Source organism: Camellia sinensis, chromosome 2 (assembly GCF_055761805.1).
Source record: "Camellia sinensis isolate YWXY chromosome 2, ASM5576180v1, whole genome shotgun sequence".
NCBI classification, from domain to species: domain Eukaryota; kingdom Viridiplantae; phylum Streptophyta; class Magnoliopsida; order Ericales; family Theaceae; genus Camellia; species Camellia sinensis.
In genome coordinates this window covers 83,622,837-83,640,902 of record NC_138962.1, presented here as the reverse complement: position 1 = coordinate 83,640,902, position 18,066 = coordinate 83,622,837, and the positions used below count along the sequence as shown (strand labels likewise).

The 18,066-nt window shown below is 40.8% G+C and overlaps 1 protein-coding gene across 11 annotated transcripts in view; it reads right to left on the bottom strand.

The window, feature by feature from the left end:
* LOC114265363 (vacuole membrane protein KMS1) overlaps positions 1-18,066 on the bottom strand; it is a 41,861-nt gene that overhangs the window by 3,322 nt on the left and 20,473 nt on the right. For 3 of the 11 annotated variants that reach the window (XM_028206141.2, XM_028206142.2, XM_028206140.2), the window contains one exon: positions 933-1,049. In XM_028206141.2, the coding sequence (XP_028061942.2) occupies positions 933-1,049 (117 nt within the window). Of the gene's footprint in view, positions 1-897; positions 1,071-18,066 lie in introns of all 11 variants that reach the window. The other 8 variants (XM_082914966.1, XM_082914964.1, XM_082914968.1 and 5 more) reach the window with 3 other exon arrangements.

Genomic DNA, 18,066 nt, shown 5'->3' with positions numbered 1-18,066 from the left:
ATAGAGAAAAATAGTTGTGGATGGGTGATAAGAAAACCAGCAGTGTGATTTTTTTTTATTTTTATTTTTTATTTTTTTTATTTATTTATTTATTTTTTATTTTTTTTTATTTTATTTATTTTTTATTATTATTATTTTTTTTTGTGGAATATAAAAAAAATAATAATAAGAGAATGGAAAAAACGGGGATGCTCACTAACCAGGAGAGGGAAAAATATATTATAATAAAAATATATATATATATATATATATATTAAAATAAATGGAAAAGGTGAAAGAACGTGGGTTTGCTTGAGTGGTGTCTGGTCTTGAAGTATGGTATGTATATATATAATATATATGAAACTTCGAAGAGAGAGAGAGGGAATATAGAATTAAAGTGGGTGATGGAAACAATGATGGTGGGGGACAAAAAGAGAGAGAGAGAGGGAATATACCAGATAGAGAGAGAGGGATAGTGGGTCTGTTTGTGAGTCCGTCCCTCCCCCATACGCACATGCGCACCACCTTAAAAAACAGCAGAATCAAGACCAGCATGGTTGATGATTTCGGACTCACTCATCTTAAGAGCTTGAGGCATCCAGTGGAGGAAGGTAATGTAAGTCCAGCAATTGAGATTAACAAACTTTCCCACAAAGTTTCGGTGCTTGGGACTGGTTCTGCCCCCACTAATGTACAACTTGGGAAAGTAAACTCTGTCATTGATGGGTTGAATCCGAAGGCCATCTTCTGCAGCTGAAACAAAGAAGGCAGAGGGAAGGAGCCTGTTGCTGTCCCGCAAAAAGTGGAGGTGATAGTGGGTTAGGTGAAGTGGAGTGTGTGGTGAAGTGGAGGTAGGTGAAGTGGAGTGTGTAGTGGAGTAGGTGAAGGTAAAGATGAGAAATTCTAACATGATATAATTGCAAATTGAAAAATCTAAGATCTCCAAAAACCTGTATGTGAGTCTTAATAATTGCCTTCCCAATCAGTGTAGCTGAGAAAAACTTCCAAAATGGGATACCAAGTTGTCCACACATGATACCAGCAAGGTCAAATAGAGGATTAGGCACCTGAAAATTATTTCGAATAAGCTGCATAATGTGAAGTTTAATAGTGCAAGTCGCTAAATGAAAAAGTGAAGGCAATAAAAGATGGATTATCCAATTATACCGAGGCTGTGTTTGGATCATGGATTTGGCCCTTTCTCTTTTCAAATCCCTGCCCAAATCCATGATCCAAACACATCATGAAAGAAACTGTTCAAATCTCTCTTTTTTTTTGGGGTATAATGTGAACAAATTACCAGGGATATATATTTAAATACAAGAATTATTCGTAATTATGATTATTAATAGTTGATACATAACCAAGGAAGATATGGATATTAAGGGTTGGTTTGGCATGTTGAGAGAAAGTCAAAAAATTACTCAAAAAGCAAAAAAGCTATCACTATTCACAAATTAAAAATATAAAAAAAATTAATTTCCACAATATTAGTACGATCCAAAAAGCTACATAGTGATGGTCCTGAAGTGATGGGAAATTTACGCAGTAATGGTATAAAAAAAAAAAAGATATATATTTATTAAATTAGAGGATACTGTTGGGTCCGTGAGGTCCCACCATGGATCCCGTTTCGATAATCTGAACCATTCAATGTGTAAAACTTGTCGAGTATTATATGCTTGAAAAAATCACATTGATCAGATATGGATAGCTATGTGATCAAATCAGATTTTATCCAGCCGTTTATTTTTCACCGTCCATTTTTCTCATACAAAACTGTTTTGATCACATAGCTATTGATATTCGATCAAAGTGATTTTTTACAGGCATATAGTACTCAATGAATTCTACACATTGAATAGTTTGGATTATCGAAACGGGACCCATGGTGGGCCTCCATGAGCCCAACAGTACCTGTGAAGCCTCATGCTATATATGCATATGGTTCAGATTCTTCTCACCATTTCAACCATTCCGTACGGTCTTTCTGCAGCACTGTCACTGATGAGTCTAGAACGTAGGGGTAAAAACATAATTTTGCTATTTTATACAATATTTTAATACACATTTTTTTTTGTAAAAAGACAAAAAGTTATCCTAAACAATCATCTTTTTTTCCTCTACTTTTTAGTCAAAACAGTCAAAAAGTGCACTTATTTAGGACATCCCAAACAACCCCTAAAAGTACCAAGTTGACACTTATTCCTACCTTTTTATTTTGACTTCTATTTTTGTTTTCCAAAGTTGGAAAACTCAGACCAGAGTTGCAATCATGAAGCATATGGGACCACCATTAGGGATGGCAATTTGAAACCGACCCGACGGGAATCCCCGATCCCGACCCCGATTTAAACGGTTTTTTCCCGAAAAATACCCCCGACGGGGAGGGGACGGTATTTGAAAATCAATCCCCGATCTGTTTCGGGCCGGGGACGGTGATCAGTGTTCAAGCCCCGGCCCGGCCCCGTCCCCGAATTTCCCCAAAATTAAATTACTTTTATACCCCTTATATATATATATAATAAACCAAACCCTAAACCGTGCGTCACTCTCTCACTCTCACTCTCACTCTCGTCTTTCTCTCTCTCCCTCTCTCTCAACTCTCGTCCTTCTCTCTCTCTCAACTCTCTCCCTCTCACAGCAGTAGCCTCTCGTTCTTCTATGTCTCTCACAACATAGCCACCGTCGATCTCACTCTCAACTCTCACTCTCACTGACACTCCTCCCTCACCGCTGCTGTGCTCCCTCACCGCCGATCGTCCCACTCTCTCTCACACATACGACGGCGACGGCGAATCCTCACTTTAGCACCGACATTGCGGCTGCAACTCACCGACGGCTAGGGATGGCAATTTGAAACCGACCCGACGGGAATCCCCGATCCCGACCCCGATTTAAACGGTTTTTTCCCGAAAAATACTCCCGACGGGGAGGGGACGGTATTTGAAAATCAATCCCCGATCTGTTTCGGGCCGGGGACGGTGATCAGTGTTCAAGCCCCGGCCCGGCCCCGTCCCCGAATTTCCCCAAAATTAAATTACTTTTATACCCCTTATATATATATATAATAAACCAAACCCTAAACCGTGCGTCACTCTCTCACTCTCACTCTCACTCTCGTCTTTCTCTCTCTCCCTCTCTCTCAACTCTCGTCCTTCTCTCTCTCTCAACTCTCTCCCTCTCACAGCAGTAGCCTCTCGTTCTTCTATGTCTCTCACAACATAGCCACCGTCGATCTCACTCTCAACTCTCACTCTCACTGACACTCCTCCCTCACCGCTGCTGTGCTCCCTCACCGCCGATCGTCCCACTCTCTCTCACACATACGACGGCGACGGCGAATCCTCACTTTAGCACCGGCATTGCGGCTGCAACTCACCGACGGCTCATCCTCGCCACAGCCTCTCACAGTCGACCTCGCCGCAGCCTCTCCCTGTACTCAAATCTTGAGATTTTCAGATTATGATGATGAATCTGTTAGATTTGTTAGATTATTTTTTTTAATTCAAATCTGTTGATTATTTTTTTTAATTTAGATCTGTTAGGTTTTCAGATTATTTTTTTTTTAATTTAAATCTGTTGATGATGATGATCTGATCTTGTTTGTTGTTGTTGAATATGAATCTGTGGTTGAAATTTTTTTGGGACTGAAATTTGAATTAGATTTGGGACTGATTTTTTTTTTTTTTTTTTGGTTGGGGAATTTCCGAGGTCAGGGAAACCCGATCCCCGTTAGGGGGCGGGGCCGGTGATAGCTTCCCAGTCGGGGATTGGGGTCGGGGCCGGGGGAATTTCTATCGTTGGGGATCGGGGACGGGGAGGGCAATCCCCGGCCCCGCCCCGTTGCCATTCCTAACCACCATCAGTCTAGTGAGTTTGTCCATAGCTTGTGAGACACATTAAATACTATCGAACTATGCTATTTAGGATGTGTAGGTTAGCAAGTCCCAGATGGTTTCTGTTCTTCCTGTTAAGTCACCAATTTTCTCCAAAAGCTTAAGTTGTTACGACATGGGCCCAAGCTAATTCAACACTTCCCAGAAGAGATGGCATGTGAGCTTTATCTGTAGAGGTTAGATTTGGACATACAGGTGTCACAAAACATTGAGCATTTTATGGGTTAAATGTAATAGATTAACTAAAAATATAAGCCTTTCTTGGCTTATAGAAATAAACATAGCCACGGATTTTGATTTGTCTAGGCATGGGAGAGAAACCTAAGATAAACTCCTTGAGCAATGCAAGTTTGGTCCAGTGTTGCAAGATCATCTATCTTTTTTTTAAGTCTGATTACCATTATTAGAAAGGTTATGCTATGTTGAAAAGTGAAAACAACTAAGAAGAGTGGAGTCATAGGAAAAACATTCCATATTTTACGCTAACTTACAAAGCTAGAAACAAGAGACATTTCGAAGGTGAAGAGGCTCATCCAACAGAGAACAAAAAAGGGCTTTGATTACATATCAACACATGTAATTTGGGAAATCATATCGTTAAGGATTATTAATTTTGTTGAATGGCATCTGCCAAATCCTTTATGGGACAAGGTGATTTTCGATAGTCCAGTTTACTACAAAGAAAAGATATGGGCATAAGTATCTTAAGGCATCATCAAGGTCACATTATAGTACAAAATACTTGGCCAATACTCTAGAATATTGGAGGCATTTATTTTATATTTCGGCTAGCATTTCTGAGTGAGAGTGTGACAGCTTGTTGAGTAGTTGACTGAAGAGGTTCAGAGTTTTGTAATTTGTATTGCGTATAGTGGATTTGATCTCCTCCCTTCTGTGGAGGAAGGCACATTGCCGAACCACATATCTTGTGTTGTGTGTGTTTAATTATTTCTCTTTACTGTTTTTTGTGATTGCAACCATTTGATTTCTGCATAACAAGAGGTACCTTTGAGAAGAGGGAATATGCTCTGAGATTTAGGGAAGAGAGTGCGTACTATCAAATGAAGTTCTAGGCGGAAAACAGATGTTGCCGAAGGATCCTCTTTTTAGGAGGTCGTTCATTTGAACTCGAGGAGGAAGACCTGATTGGGTGCCACTGCTTGTCGATTGTCGAGCGGGGATAGGGCCTCTGAAGGGCAATCGTTCTATGTGGCTTTGAAGTGAGTTGGTTGTGCTCCAAACTCCAGAAAATTGGCATTTTTAGGCCGCCTTGTTCGTGGCACACGTATGGTGGCTATGTGGGTTTGAGGGGAGATTGATGGTGGCTTGTCGGTGCACATAGTGGCCACGACTAGTAACAAAAGGGAACAAGTTTTCATACCGGAATCCAGTTTTGGAGATGGGTGGGAAGAGATTGCTTTAGTGGTTGAGGGTTTTGGGTTTGGGGATGGTTGGGTGAAGAAAAAGAGAACTGTGGAAAAAGAGGTGCCAAAGGAGATGATGCTGAAAGGGGGGCCAGTTTCTAGGTGGGATGAGGGCGACAATGTGGTGCTCACAGGAGAAACAAAAGAGGGGTGGCTAAGGGTGTTGGATATAGGGCATTTGTGGGAAGGGTGGGGGTGGTAGACGAAAAGGGTTTAAGGGTTTCGATGGTAGTCGATTGGGTGCATCGATGGTGGAAACCACACGGAGAGGTAGAGGTCCACGGGATGAGAGGCCAATTTTTCTTGTTCGTATTCTCCTCAAGGAGAGATGCAGAGGTTGTGTTGAGACGCAGATGGACCATTACTAGGTGAGATCTGGTTTTGGACTGGTGGTCATTGGCTGCGTTTTGTTAGAGTTGGCCGACACTGAAGCAGAGTAACTGGATTTGGGTTCTGGGTCTGCCAATTCATCTTCGTGGAATGGTCGCGTATCGAGCCATTGGGGATTGGTGTGGCGGCTTCATGGAGGTAGATGAGACGATAGATTTGTTGGGTTGTGTTCGGATGAAAGTTCGAGGTTTGGCGAATGGGATTCCGTCACAAATTTCACTCCGATGGGGTTCCTGGCATTTTGTTCTACCCATCTGGTCGGAGACAAGGCCATCGGTGGAGTCTGGCTTACCAATGGAAGCTTGGTGGGGTGTGTGACGAATCGGAATGGAAGGTACGAATTTGGTGCGGCAAGATCGGTAGAGTTGGCGTAGAATTGAGGATTGCCCTACAATTTAGAGATTTGGGGGCCATCTAGGGCGTGATCTGCATCCCATGCCTTTAAGGGGAAGCGGGTTGTCGATGGGTGGAGGATCCAGGGCAACCGACCCATGGGATTGGGCCCAGTGGGTCAAGGAAATAAAAAAGCCCAAGAGGAAGCAGTTGTAAGGCCTGTGGAGGGTATGATGGGCTCAATTCCAATGGGGCCCAAGGAAATTTATGTGATGGGCCATGAGAAGAGGTTGGGCTTGAACTAACAGGTCAAATGGTGGATTCTTCAGTAAGTCGGGTCCTTGAGTTTTCGCGCGACAGTGTCGAGCAACATCTGTCGACGGTAAGGATGACAGAAGAAGGAGCAACGACAATGGAGCGAGGGTTGCTAACGAGGATGGTGGATGGTTTGCCTGCAACGCACGGGGATGGGTTACTGCAAATGGCATCGACATCGAGTCATGAGGTAGTGGTGCGTTGCGAGCTGCACGATGAGATGCATGACTTTGGTTATGTGTCAGAGGTGGTTGGCTGGTGATCTTCATCTGAGTCGTTTGCCTTTAACGATGACGAGGTGCGACTTGGGCCAGACCAGTTCGGTAAATCGTCGTGGGCAGAGGAGACTGAAGTAGAGCTTGATGAGAGACGGAATCACTGGCCAGTGGCGTTACAATCTTTCACTGTGGGTGATAGTGGTCAAGAGGGTAGAAGTGATCTGGGCAGGAATGGTATCCCTTCTGCTGAGGAGGTTTCAGAATGGGTGTTGGAACAAATAGGTGATGTAAGCCACTTATTGGGACTATTATTCGAGGGGCATGTGGAGGAAGCTCTCCGTCTGTTTTCAGCGGTGGAGGCGTCGTGGCAAAAGGGGTCATTTAGTAAATAGGTGGCCAATCTGGGAAGTACTTGCTGTAAAGGGAAATGGGAGTTGAAGAATTTATAATGCTCTATAAATTATGACCATGGAGGTATGATGGTAACTCGGGAGTCAAGGAGATCTCGTAGGGAACCACTTTTGTTGCAATGAAGTTAAAAATTTTATCCTGGAATGTGCGGGACCTGAATGATAGGGACAAAAGGGTAACAGTGAAGGCAGCTCTGTGAAGTGCGAAGGTTGATGTGGCGTGCCCGTAGGAGACCAAAATGGAGATGTTAGGGAAGGATTTGGTGCGTGAGATTTAGGGGGGAAGGTTTGTGGAATGGTTGCATTTGCCAGCCTCAGACACGGTGGGCGGTGTACTTCTCTATTGGGACACCAAGGTGGTAGTGAGGGAGGAAGAGGAGATGGGTGGTTTTTCTGTATCTTGCATGTTTAGGTATGTGGAGGACCTGTTTCGGTGGGTGTTTACAGGGGTGTATGGGCTGGTGCAGGGTGTTAATTGGCCGAGTTCTTATTTGAATTAGAGAATATGGCTTTTCGCGGGTTAGAGCCTTCGTGTGTGGGGGGGTGATTTCAATATGGTGCGGTGGTAAACAAAGAAGGTAGGGAGTTCTCAAGAATTGAGTTGTATGCGGACTTTTTGTTCTTTCATTGATGAGCTGCAGTTGATTGATTTGCCACCATAAGGGGGAAACTTTACTTGGTTGAATGGGTAGAGTTTGTCTCGGATTGACTATTTTCTGATTTCTGGTGATTGGGAGGAACATTTTTCAGATGTTGCGCAGATTTGATTACCCCGTCCAGTTTCGGATCATTGGCCTATCTTACTTGACAGTGGGGGGGTTCGTAGTGGCCCTACACTGTTTCGCTTTGCGAATATGTGGCAACAGTCAGATGGTTTTATGGAGATGGTCCGAGGTTGGTGGATAGATTATATGGTAATAGGTACACCTAGTTGCAGGTTGGCACAAAAATTGAAATTGCTAAAAAAGGATTTGAAATGTTGGAACAAGGAGATCTTTGGTCGATTAGAGGGCCAGAAAGCGGCGGTGGTATCTTTACTTCATTCCTTGGATGAGATATAGGCTCAAGGGGGTTCATTGTCAGATGATGTTGCTAGAAAGGAAGCGGCTCGACATGAGTATGTTTGTATCTCGCGTTTGGAGGAGGTGAGTTTCAAACAAAAATCTAGATGTTTATGGCTAAAGAAGGGGGATAGGAACACAGTTCTTTCATCGGATGACTAATGCTCACCGACGGGTGAATCATATCAGTCGGATGCGGGTGGATGGCCGAGAGTTGAGTAATGAAGCAGAGATTAAAGCGGGCATTGTGGGTTTCTATAAGAATATGTTTCGGCCACAAAAAGGGGAATGATGCCCAAGGTTGGTAGGGATTCAGTTTGATATGATTTCGGATGTAGATTGGGTGGCTTTGGAGCGAGCTTTTACAGAGATGGTATTTGGTGCGTTGCGCGCGATGAGTGGGGACAAGGCTCCAAGGCCGGATGGCTTTACTATGGCATTCTTTCAGCATTGTTGGAGTGAGGTTAAGGAGGATGTGATGGTGGCATTGGCCGTATTCTACGAAGTTGGGCATTTTGAATGGAGCAACTTTTTTGGTGTTGATTCCAAAGAAAGGGGGAGCCGAGGACATTCAGGACTTTAGGACAATTAGTTTGCTTGGGACTGTGTACAAATTGCTAGCTAAGGTGTTGGCAAATAGGCTCCAAGGGGTCTTGCAAGTGGTTGTGTCCGAGTCTTAAAATGCGTTTGTGGGAGGTCGGCAGATTTTAGATGCAATTCTGGTGGCTAATGAGTGTGTGGATTCCCGGATTAGACAGGAGTAGCCAAGTTTGATTTGCAAATTGGATATAGAAAAGGCCTATGATAATGTTTGGTGGGAGTTCTTATTATATGTTTTAGAGCGTATAGGTTTTGGCGATACGTGGCGTAAGTGGATTTAGTTTTGTATTTCTATGGTGCGGATGTCGGTTATGGTTAATGGTACTCCAGCAGGTTTCTTTTCGACGCACCGTGGTCTTCGTTAGGGAGATCCTTTATCACCACTATTGTTTATTTTGGCAATGGAGGCGTTGAGCAGACTGTTGGACAGAGCAGTTCATGAAGGTTTGTTGGAGGATTTTGAGGTGGGTTCTTCCAGGGATGCACCTTTTTGTGTTTCGCATTTGTTGTATGCAGATAATGCCCTAATTTTTTGTGGGGTTGTGGTGGAGCAGGTGGGATACTTGAGATGTATTCTATTGTGTTTTGAGGCATGTTCAGGCCTCCGGATGAATTTGCGGAAGTCCGAGTTGACTCCTGGGGGTGGTGGAGAGGTTGCCGGTACTAGCGGTAGTGTTGGGGTGCAGGATATCGGCTTTGCCAGTGACTTATTTGGGATTGCCATTGGGAGCGACGTTTAAGGCAACAAGAGAGTGGGAAGGGGTTGTGGAACGCATTCAGCGCCGGTTAGCAGGGTGGAAGAGGCAATATCTTTTGAAAGGGGGAAGATTGACTTTGAAAAAGAGTGTGTTGAGCAGCATTCCGATATATTTTATGTCTTTGCATGTTATTTTAGTGTCTGTGGCACGACGGATTGAGACGCTTCAAAAGAAGTTCTTGTGGGGTAGTGGAGGGGAAGTTCATTTGGTGGATTGGGGGAGGATTTGCCAATCCAAAGTGGCAGGGGGTTTAAGGATGTGGAGGTCAGTGCCTTTTAATAGACTTTGTTGGGTAAATGGTTGTGGTGGTTTGCTTGGGAGCCGGAACGGGTGTGGAGAAAGGTGGTGGCAGTGAAATATGGGTTAGTTAGGGGAGATTGGGGGACTGGGGGGGTGATTGGATCTCATGTGGAAAGGAATTTGGTTGGGGAGAGAGGAGTTCTAGGAATGGATGGGGTTCCGGGTAAGGGATGGGTTGAGGGTGCGGTTTTGGAAGGATCGGTGGTGTGGGGATGTTATGATGAAAGATCGTTTCCCTTTGATCTTCAGTATTGCGGTGGATCGGGAGGCTATGGTGGCATCTTATTTGGGGAATGGGGATTTGGTGGTTTGGGATATTAGGTTACGACAGCAAGTTCAAGATTGGGAGGTCACTCAGCTAGTGGAGTTATGGTGTTACTTGTATGGGTTGGGGGTGGCAAGAGGGGGAGGATGCTTTTGTGTGAAAGGTTGGGGGGGCTAAGGGCCGTTTACTGGAGTTTGGTAGGGGAGGTGGGAAGGGATTTTCCTTAGAATAGTATTTGGGCTGTGGCACCATCGTGTTTGATGCGGTTGGTGTGGTTGGAGCGGAATAGATGGACGTTTGAAGACGTGTCTCATTCTGTGTTTTGGCTTCAGAGTTGTTTACTTAGAGTTTTGTATAGCTGGATTGAACGGAAGGTTGATCTAGATATGTTTGCTTGTTTAGATTTTTTAGATAATGTGATTGGGTAGAGTTGGTTTTCTCTTTTTGGTTCTCTGTATTCGTTGCATCATCTTGATGCTTTATTAATAATATTTGGTTAATTATTTATCAAAAAAAGAAAAGAAAAAAAAGAAAAGAAAGAGGTACCTTGGATTTCGAAATAAAATTGAGTTTTGAGAATTAGCTCTATTTACTTTCTTTTCATTATTTGTTACAATTTTCATATCATCCAGGAAATTTTATTTCCACACACCTACTTATCTAAGTGTACACACTTAATGAATTATTATTTTAATGACAATCATACCCTAAAGTAAAAAATGACCATAATAGATATTAAAACACACCCACAATATTATAGGAAAACATTCTCTGGACACATCTTTTAAAAAAAAAAAAAAAAAAAGAATCGGAATTTTTATTGATAAATCTATTTTAGAGTTGTTGTAACCCATTGAGTCCATAAAGGATTATTGTAGCTTGACTAGTCCCATGTGCTTATTTTTTTAATCCATGAGATCCTTTTTACTAATTTTATATTTTTTAATGGACTATTATGCCCTTATATATAGCGTTGATACATATAGACGTTTCCTTTTTTTTTTGTTCATTCTATTTTGGTAGTTTCTGTATTCACGCTTTTGATCATGATTCTAATTTAGATGAATACGTTTCAATTTGCTGGCTCGTTTGAAGGCTTCAATGTGCTAAGGTTTCATTGTTACTGTTGTGGTAGGGTTCAGTGATTTAGAAGTGAAGACGACGGCTCAAACGGTGTTCAATTGTGACGTTGTTTCGAGTATAACTAGTTGAAATCAGTTGTTTTCGAGGTAGAGGACGAGTGTAGGATTGCATGATTAAGGTTAGTATCATTTTGGTTATGAATGCATGTTTAGTTTATGTTTTGATTTGTGTGATGGATTGGATACTCTGTTTTTTGATTAGTATGAATCAGATGCTCTTTTTGTTGATTTATATGCATTTTACGTGGACCTGTGGTGGGGAGGTAATTCAAATTATGTGAAGAATGTGGATGTTCACATCTCATTTGTAATGATGGTGGTGATATTTTGAGTTTGGTTTTAGTAGTGTAAAATGTACATATACGCATATACTTTGTATGTTCGTTTTATGTTATGTTTTGATTTATGTGGTAATGCAAGTGTTTGTTTGATAAGTTTTTGATGTTTGCTTAATGAGGCACTGTGTGGGCGAGATAATTTAGGATGTCTAAAACAATGTGAATGTTCACATCTTATTAGTATGAAGTTATGGAGGGTTGCTTGCGTGTTGTGTGTTGTCACCTTATTCTGGTGGTGTCATTTTGATATTGTAAGATGTTTTATGTTGTGTAAGGATGGTGGTGATAGTTTTCATTATGGATTTAGCAGTGGAACTATACACATAGGTATTTACTTTTGCACAATGTGAATTTTCATATAGTATGGATTGTTGTATGTGGTGTTGCTCGTATGGTTATAACGTGATTGTTGACTGTTGTATTGGTGTGTTTTTATAGGAGATGAATACCTTTATGATGTTGGTGTGCACATATGGTTGCAGTACAATTGTAATAAATGTGGTTCGCACATTATGTTATTCGTGTTTGGTGGAGTGTTTGTGTGAAAAATAGGGTGAGTTGTCTGCTTGTTCTGTTTCATTGTTCTATCGGTTACCTGAGATTAATAGGTGTGATTTGAACAATGACAAAGAATTTCAGAATATGTTATTGCTTGCTAATCAATGAGGGTACAATATGTAGAGGTTGTCACTGATTTGAAAAGTGATATTGATTAGTTGAGTCGCTCTGGGTTGCTGCGTGTGGGGAGTGGGAAAGAAATTGATGCAATCCGGAGATTTTGCCATCATAAGAAGAAGGCGTTATTGTTAGCCCCTTGGGCAAATGGTATTACAAATGTGGGACAACGGTTTGTAGGAGGTGCACAAGAATTTCATGATGTTTTATGCAAGTATGCAATCCAATGCGGGTTCCAATTTGAGTAGGTCAAGAACGAGACAACGAGGGTTACTGCGGTGTGTGCGATGCGTGAGGAAAGAGGATGCTTATAGGCTATACATTGTACAACACAACGAGCAAATGGATTTTTCTACATCAAGAGGTTTAATGATGTTCATAGTTGTGGTACAGATGTTCCGACGGCGAAGAACCCGAGAGTTAGTTCTAATTTGGTGTCAAGTATTATATCTGAAATTGTGAGAGACAAGCTGACTCGCCTGTGTGAGGAGGTGACTATTTTGAAGCGAGATTATGGCCTGGATGTAAGTTACCAAGTGGTATGGTTGGGCGTAGAGAAAGCAAAGGCTGTCATTCATGGAGATCACTCATTGTCGTTTGACCAGCTACGGTGGTATTCAGATGCTGTGATGCGTTACAATCTGGGGAGTTATATTAATATTGACTACAATGCGAGTAATCAATAGTTTTGTCGTTTTTTTGTATCATTCACTATGTGTATTTCTGAGTACAATTTTTGTCGGCCTTTGTTATTCCTTGATGGAATGTTCTTCAAAGGAAAGTACAAAGGTTAACTACTTACGACAACGACAAAAGATGGGAACAATGGTTAGTATTTTTTTTGTATCTGGGTGTGTCCATATAAATATTTACATTGAGTGTAGTGTGGATATTTGGCTTACCATTTACACAGTGTTAATATTTACAACCCCTGCTAGCTTTTCAGTGTTTTTGTAAATTACTTGTGTTAATATTCACATTGGAATATTGTGATCAGTTGTTTAATTTTGTTATGTTGTAGGTTTATTCCCTGTTGCATTTGCGGTTGTTGATTCAGAGACCCCGACCAATTGGTCGTGGTTCTTGCACTAACTTGGGAAGGTTGTTGATGGTAAGCGTCAGATTACTTTTATTTCTGACTGTAATCTTGGTTTGCTATGGTTATTGGTTACAACACTTAAAGAACAATTTAAGAGATTGGATGAAAGGGATTGATAATGGATTTAGGGACTACCTGGTTAGTAATTTGGGTGACTGTGCTTACAAGCCAACTGTCGTGGGGTTCCATAAAAAACTTGAGAAATTAAAAGAGGAGGACAAGCAACGAGCACATAATTTTTTCAAGGAGTTGGTACCTAAGCACTGGGCAAATTCATATTTCAGGTAATAGTAGTTTCCTGATGTATTCTGTTTGTCAAGTTTAGAATGGTAGCTTGTAGTAATTTTAGTCATGTTTTGTGGTGATGTGAAAATTCATATTCAGTTTCGAAGAAATTAACTTCAGTGTTGTACAAGGTTGCGATATTGTGCAGGGGCATGCGTTATGGGAAAATGACATCCAATGCGACAGAGTCATTTACTAATTGGATTAAATAAGCACGTAATCTTCTTATTACTCGGTCGGTGGACACAATTCGTACTCAGTTGATGCGGCAACTGTCGGAGTGGCTTGACCAAGCAAACAAGTGAAAGGAAACAATTTGTCCTACATTCGAAACCATGCTTCTTAATTCGTTTAACGACAGCAGGTTTTGGCAAGTTAGCAAAGCTAATGAAAATGTATTTGAGGCTCATTCAATACCATCTGTAAAAGTTGAAATAACAAAGTGTACGTGTTCTTGCTTTTAATGGCAGATCAACGGATTCCCATGTGACCATGCTATTATTGCTATTCAGAAGAGCCGGTACAATCTCAATGATTGTGCAGAACATTATTTTTATGTAAAGACGTATCGTGCAGCCTATTCGGGTACCATATTTCCCATACCGTCGGTGGAAAAGCCGCATTTCAATCTCACGGACTTTACCATATACCCACTGAGTGTGAAAAGACCACCCGGCAGGCCGAAGAAGAATAAAATCCCATCAAAGGGTGAGAAGCTAAAACAAATAAGGTGCGGGAGATGTGATAAGTTGGGAAGTCACAATCAGAAATCATGCAAAGAACCAATATAGAGTGTACAATTTTCATTTCAACATTGTGTTTTATGTGGGATTCTTTTGTCGATGTTTGAAATAAGATTGCATTGTGTTAGCAAATATTGTGTTGAAATAAGATTACGTTGTGTTGGCAAACATAATAATGCGTTGGCAAACATATTATTTGATTTGTGTTGTCTATATTTCGTTTTCTTGTATATTTTTGGAATAAGGGTGTAAACAAAAGGGGACATTGTTTGTTTTTTTTTGTTTTTTTGTTGTGGGAAACTGACTTTTGTTGGTGTTTTAATGATTACTACATAATGTGAATATTCACACTTGTATAAAAGATTCACATTATGTGAATACTCACATTTGTGTTGAAAATTTCACATTATTGATGTGAATGTTGACAGGAATATAATATGGGATGTGAACTTTCACATGCATAGAGTTTGACAATGTATGAACATTCACAACTGTTGTGATAAGAACATATGTGAATATTCACACCTGTGTCTGTCCTTTGTAATGATGCCGTGTAGAAAATGTAAACATTCCTGCACATAATATGTGTATTATAAAACAATGTGGTTCAAATAATCGCATAAATTAACAGAACAACACCAAATGTAGATCAAAATGCATAAGTGGCATATCGGATGTATTTTTAGATGTCATATCACTGATTTATGTTGAATGTATAGATGAGAAGAAAAAGAAGAAAAAGAAGAAGAAGAATAAGAAATAGAACTGTATATATTTATTTGATTTAAAAGAATAGGGTTTTCCCCTTACACCTATTTATAATAATAATAAGCATAAGACATAAAGACCAAACTACCCTAACACTTAACACTCCCCCTCAAGTTGGTGCAAAGATGTCTCTCATGCCCAAATGGGGTGAAAGACCTTACTACTAAGACTCTTCGTAAAAACATCCGCCAGTTGATCTTCAGACTTAACAAAAGGCATACATATTACTGGAAATTGTGTTCATGTATAGAATATGATAGTGGTGTTGGTGGTAGATAGTGGCATGTATATAATATGATAGTGGTAGATAGTGGTAATATATAATATGTAAGTGGCATATAATGGGTTATGATGATGTTTGTAATATCTCCTATATAAGGAGTGTCATTTGGTCTTGTAAGATAAGAAGTTTTGAATATAACAGAAATATATTCCTTCTTCCTCATATTTTCGGAGTTCTTCTTCTTCATATTTTCTAAGTTGGTATCAGAGCAACAAAAAACACAACAGCCCTAAAACCGTCATAGCCATGTCGGAAGTCACGTCCGGAACCACTTCAACCCTTGCCGCTGCCATTCCGGTGAAAACGTCCAACTCTCACTCTGTCCAAATCACCACCATCCGCCTAAATGGTGATAATTTTCTCCGCTGGTCACAATCTGTCCGGATGTATATCCGTGGGCAAGGAAAGATCGGTTACATCACTGGTGACAAGAAGGCTCCTGCTGTTAATGATCCGCTGTTCGACAATTGGGACGCTGAAAACTCCATGGTTATGACATGGTTGGTCAATTCCATGGAGGAGGATATAAGCTCTAATTACATGTGCTATACTACTGCACAAGAATTGTGGGATAATGTTAGTCAGATGTATTCTGACCTAGGAAATCAATCTCAAGTTTTCGAATTAACTTTGAAGTTGGGAGAGATTCGTCAAGGAGATGATTCCGTCACCAAATATTTCAATTCGTTGAAAAGGTTGTGGCAGGATCTTGACATCTTCAACACATACGAATGGAAATCGGTTGACGACTGCAACCACCACAAGAAAACTATGGAAGACAGCCGTATTTACAAGTTTCTTGCCGGCCTCAACATTGAGTTCGATGAAGTGCGAGGAAGAATTATTGGCAGACCTCCTCTCCCATCCATTGGCGAAGTATTTGCCGAAGTCAGAAGGGAAGAGAGCCGAAGGAGCGTCATGCTTAAGAAAAAAGGTAATGGTGAATCAATTGAAATTTCTGCTTTAATTAGCGATGCTGCGGCCAACAAGGCTGCAAATTACCAGCGCAGGTTTGATGATAAGCCACGGGTCTGGTGTGATTTTTGCAACAAGCCTCGCCATACACGCGAAACGTGTTGGAAGATTCATGGCAAACCTGTCAACTGGAAAAGCAGCAAACAAGGTGAGAAGAATCGTGGCTTTCCTACCGCTAATGAAGCCGATTCAGGTCCCTTCAACAAAGAGCAGATTGATCAACTCTTAAAGCTGATAAAATCCAACTCCTCAACCGGTACTCCTAGTGTTTTGTTGGCACAAACAGGTAGAAATCCTAAAGCCTTCTCTTGCCTAAACTTCTCTCCGTGGATCATAGATTCCGGTGCCTCCGATCACATGACTAGTTTTTCCCATTTATTTAGTACCTATTTCCCTTGTTCTGGTCATGACAAAATCAGAATAGCCGATGGTAGTTTTTCACCTATTGCAGGAAAAGGATTTATTAAACTAACTGAGAAAATTAATCTCAATGCTGTTCTTTACGTCCCCAACTTAGCCTGTAACCTTTTGTCTGTCAGTAAACTATCTAAGGATTCTAATTGTCGTGTTACATTTTTTGAATCCCATTGTGAATTTCAGGACCAGAACTCGGGGATGATGATTGGGCGTGCTAGGATGCTTGAAGGTCTTTACTACTTTGATGAAGTACCTGTTAGTAATAAAAAAGCTCAGAGCTTTAATAGTACCAGTTCAATCTCTGTTCGAGAAAAAATAATGCTATGGCACTATAGGTTAGGACATCCTAGTTTTCTTTATCTGAAACATTTATTTCCAGAATTATTTAAAGAGATTGATTGTTCTTCTTTTCATTGTGAAAGTTGCATTTTTGCAAAATTTCATCGCTCTACTTATTTGCCAAAACCTTACCAGGCTTCAAAACCTTTTTATTTGATTCGTAGTGATGTTTGGGGCCCTTCTAAAATCACTACTCTTTCTGGTAAAAGATGGTTTGTTACATTTATTGATGACCATACCCGCTTATGTTGGATTTATTTGATGAATAAAAAATCTGACGTGAAAACTTTATTCACAAATTTTTACAATATGATTGAAAACCAATTTCAAACCAAAATTGGTATTTTACATTCTGATAATGGAACAGAATATTTCAATGAGCAGTTGGGTGAGTTTTTGGAAAAAAAGGGGATTTTTCATCAATCTACATGTCGGGATACCCCTCAACAAAATGGCATTGCAGAACGAAAAAATAAACATCTACTTGAAGTAGCACGTGCTATAATGTTTTACATGCATGTTCCTAAATATTTATGGGGTGAAGCAATTTTAACAGCCTCTTATTTGATAAACAGGATGCCTACAAAGGTGTTAACATACAAAACACCTTTTGATTGTCTCAAAACTTTTTTTCCTGACACGAGGTTGTTTTCTGATTTACCCGCCAAAGTTTTTGGATGTACTGCCTATGTTCATGTTCCCAGTCAATTTCGTTCAAAACTTGACCCCCGTGCTATAAAATGTGTTTTTTTGGGTTATTCCTCAAACAAAAAGGGGTATAAGTGCTTCGATCCTCAAAACAAGAAATTTCATGTGAGTATGGATGTGTCATTTGTGGAAACAAAATCCTATTTCCCCAACACTTCTCTTCAGGGGGAGACAAGTGGAGTAGAAGACCGTTTTTGGGATATTTCTATCCCGCTCCCCAATGTCATTTATCCTACACAAAAACCACATCTGTCTGATAATGATCACTTAGGAGAACCAAGTTCTATGGTGCCTAGTCAAGAAGATTCTTGTTTAGGGGGAGAAGTACTACAAAATGAT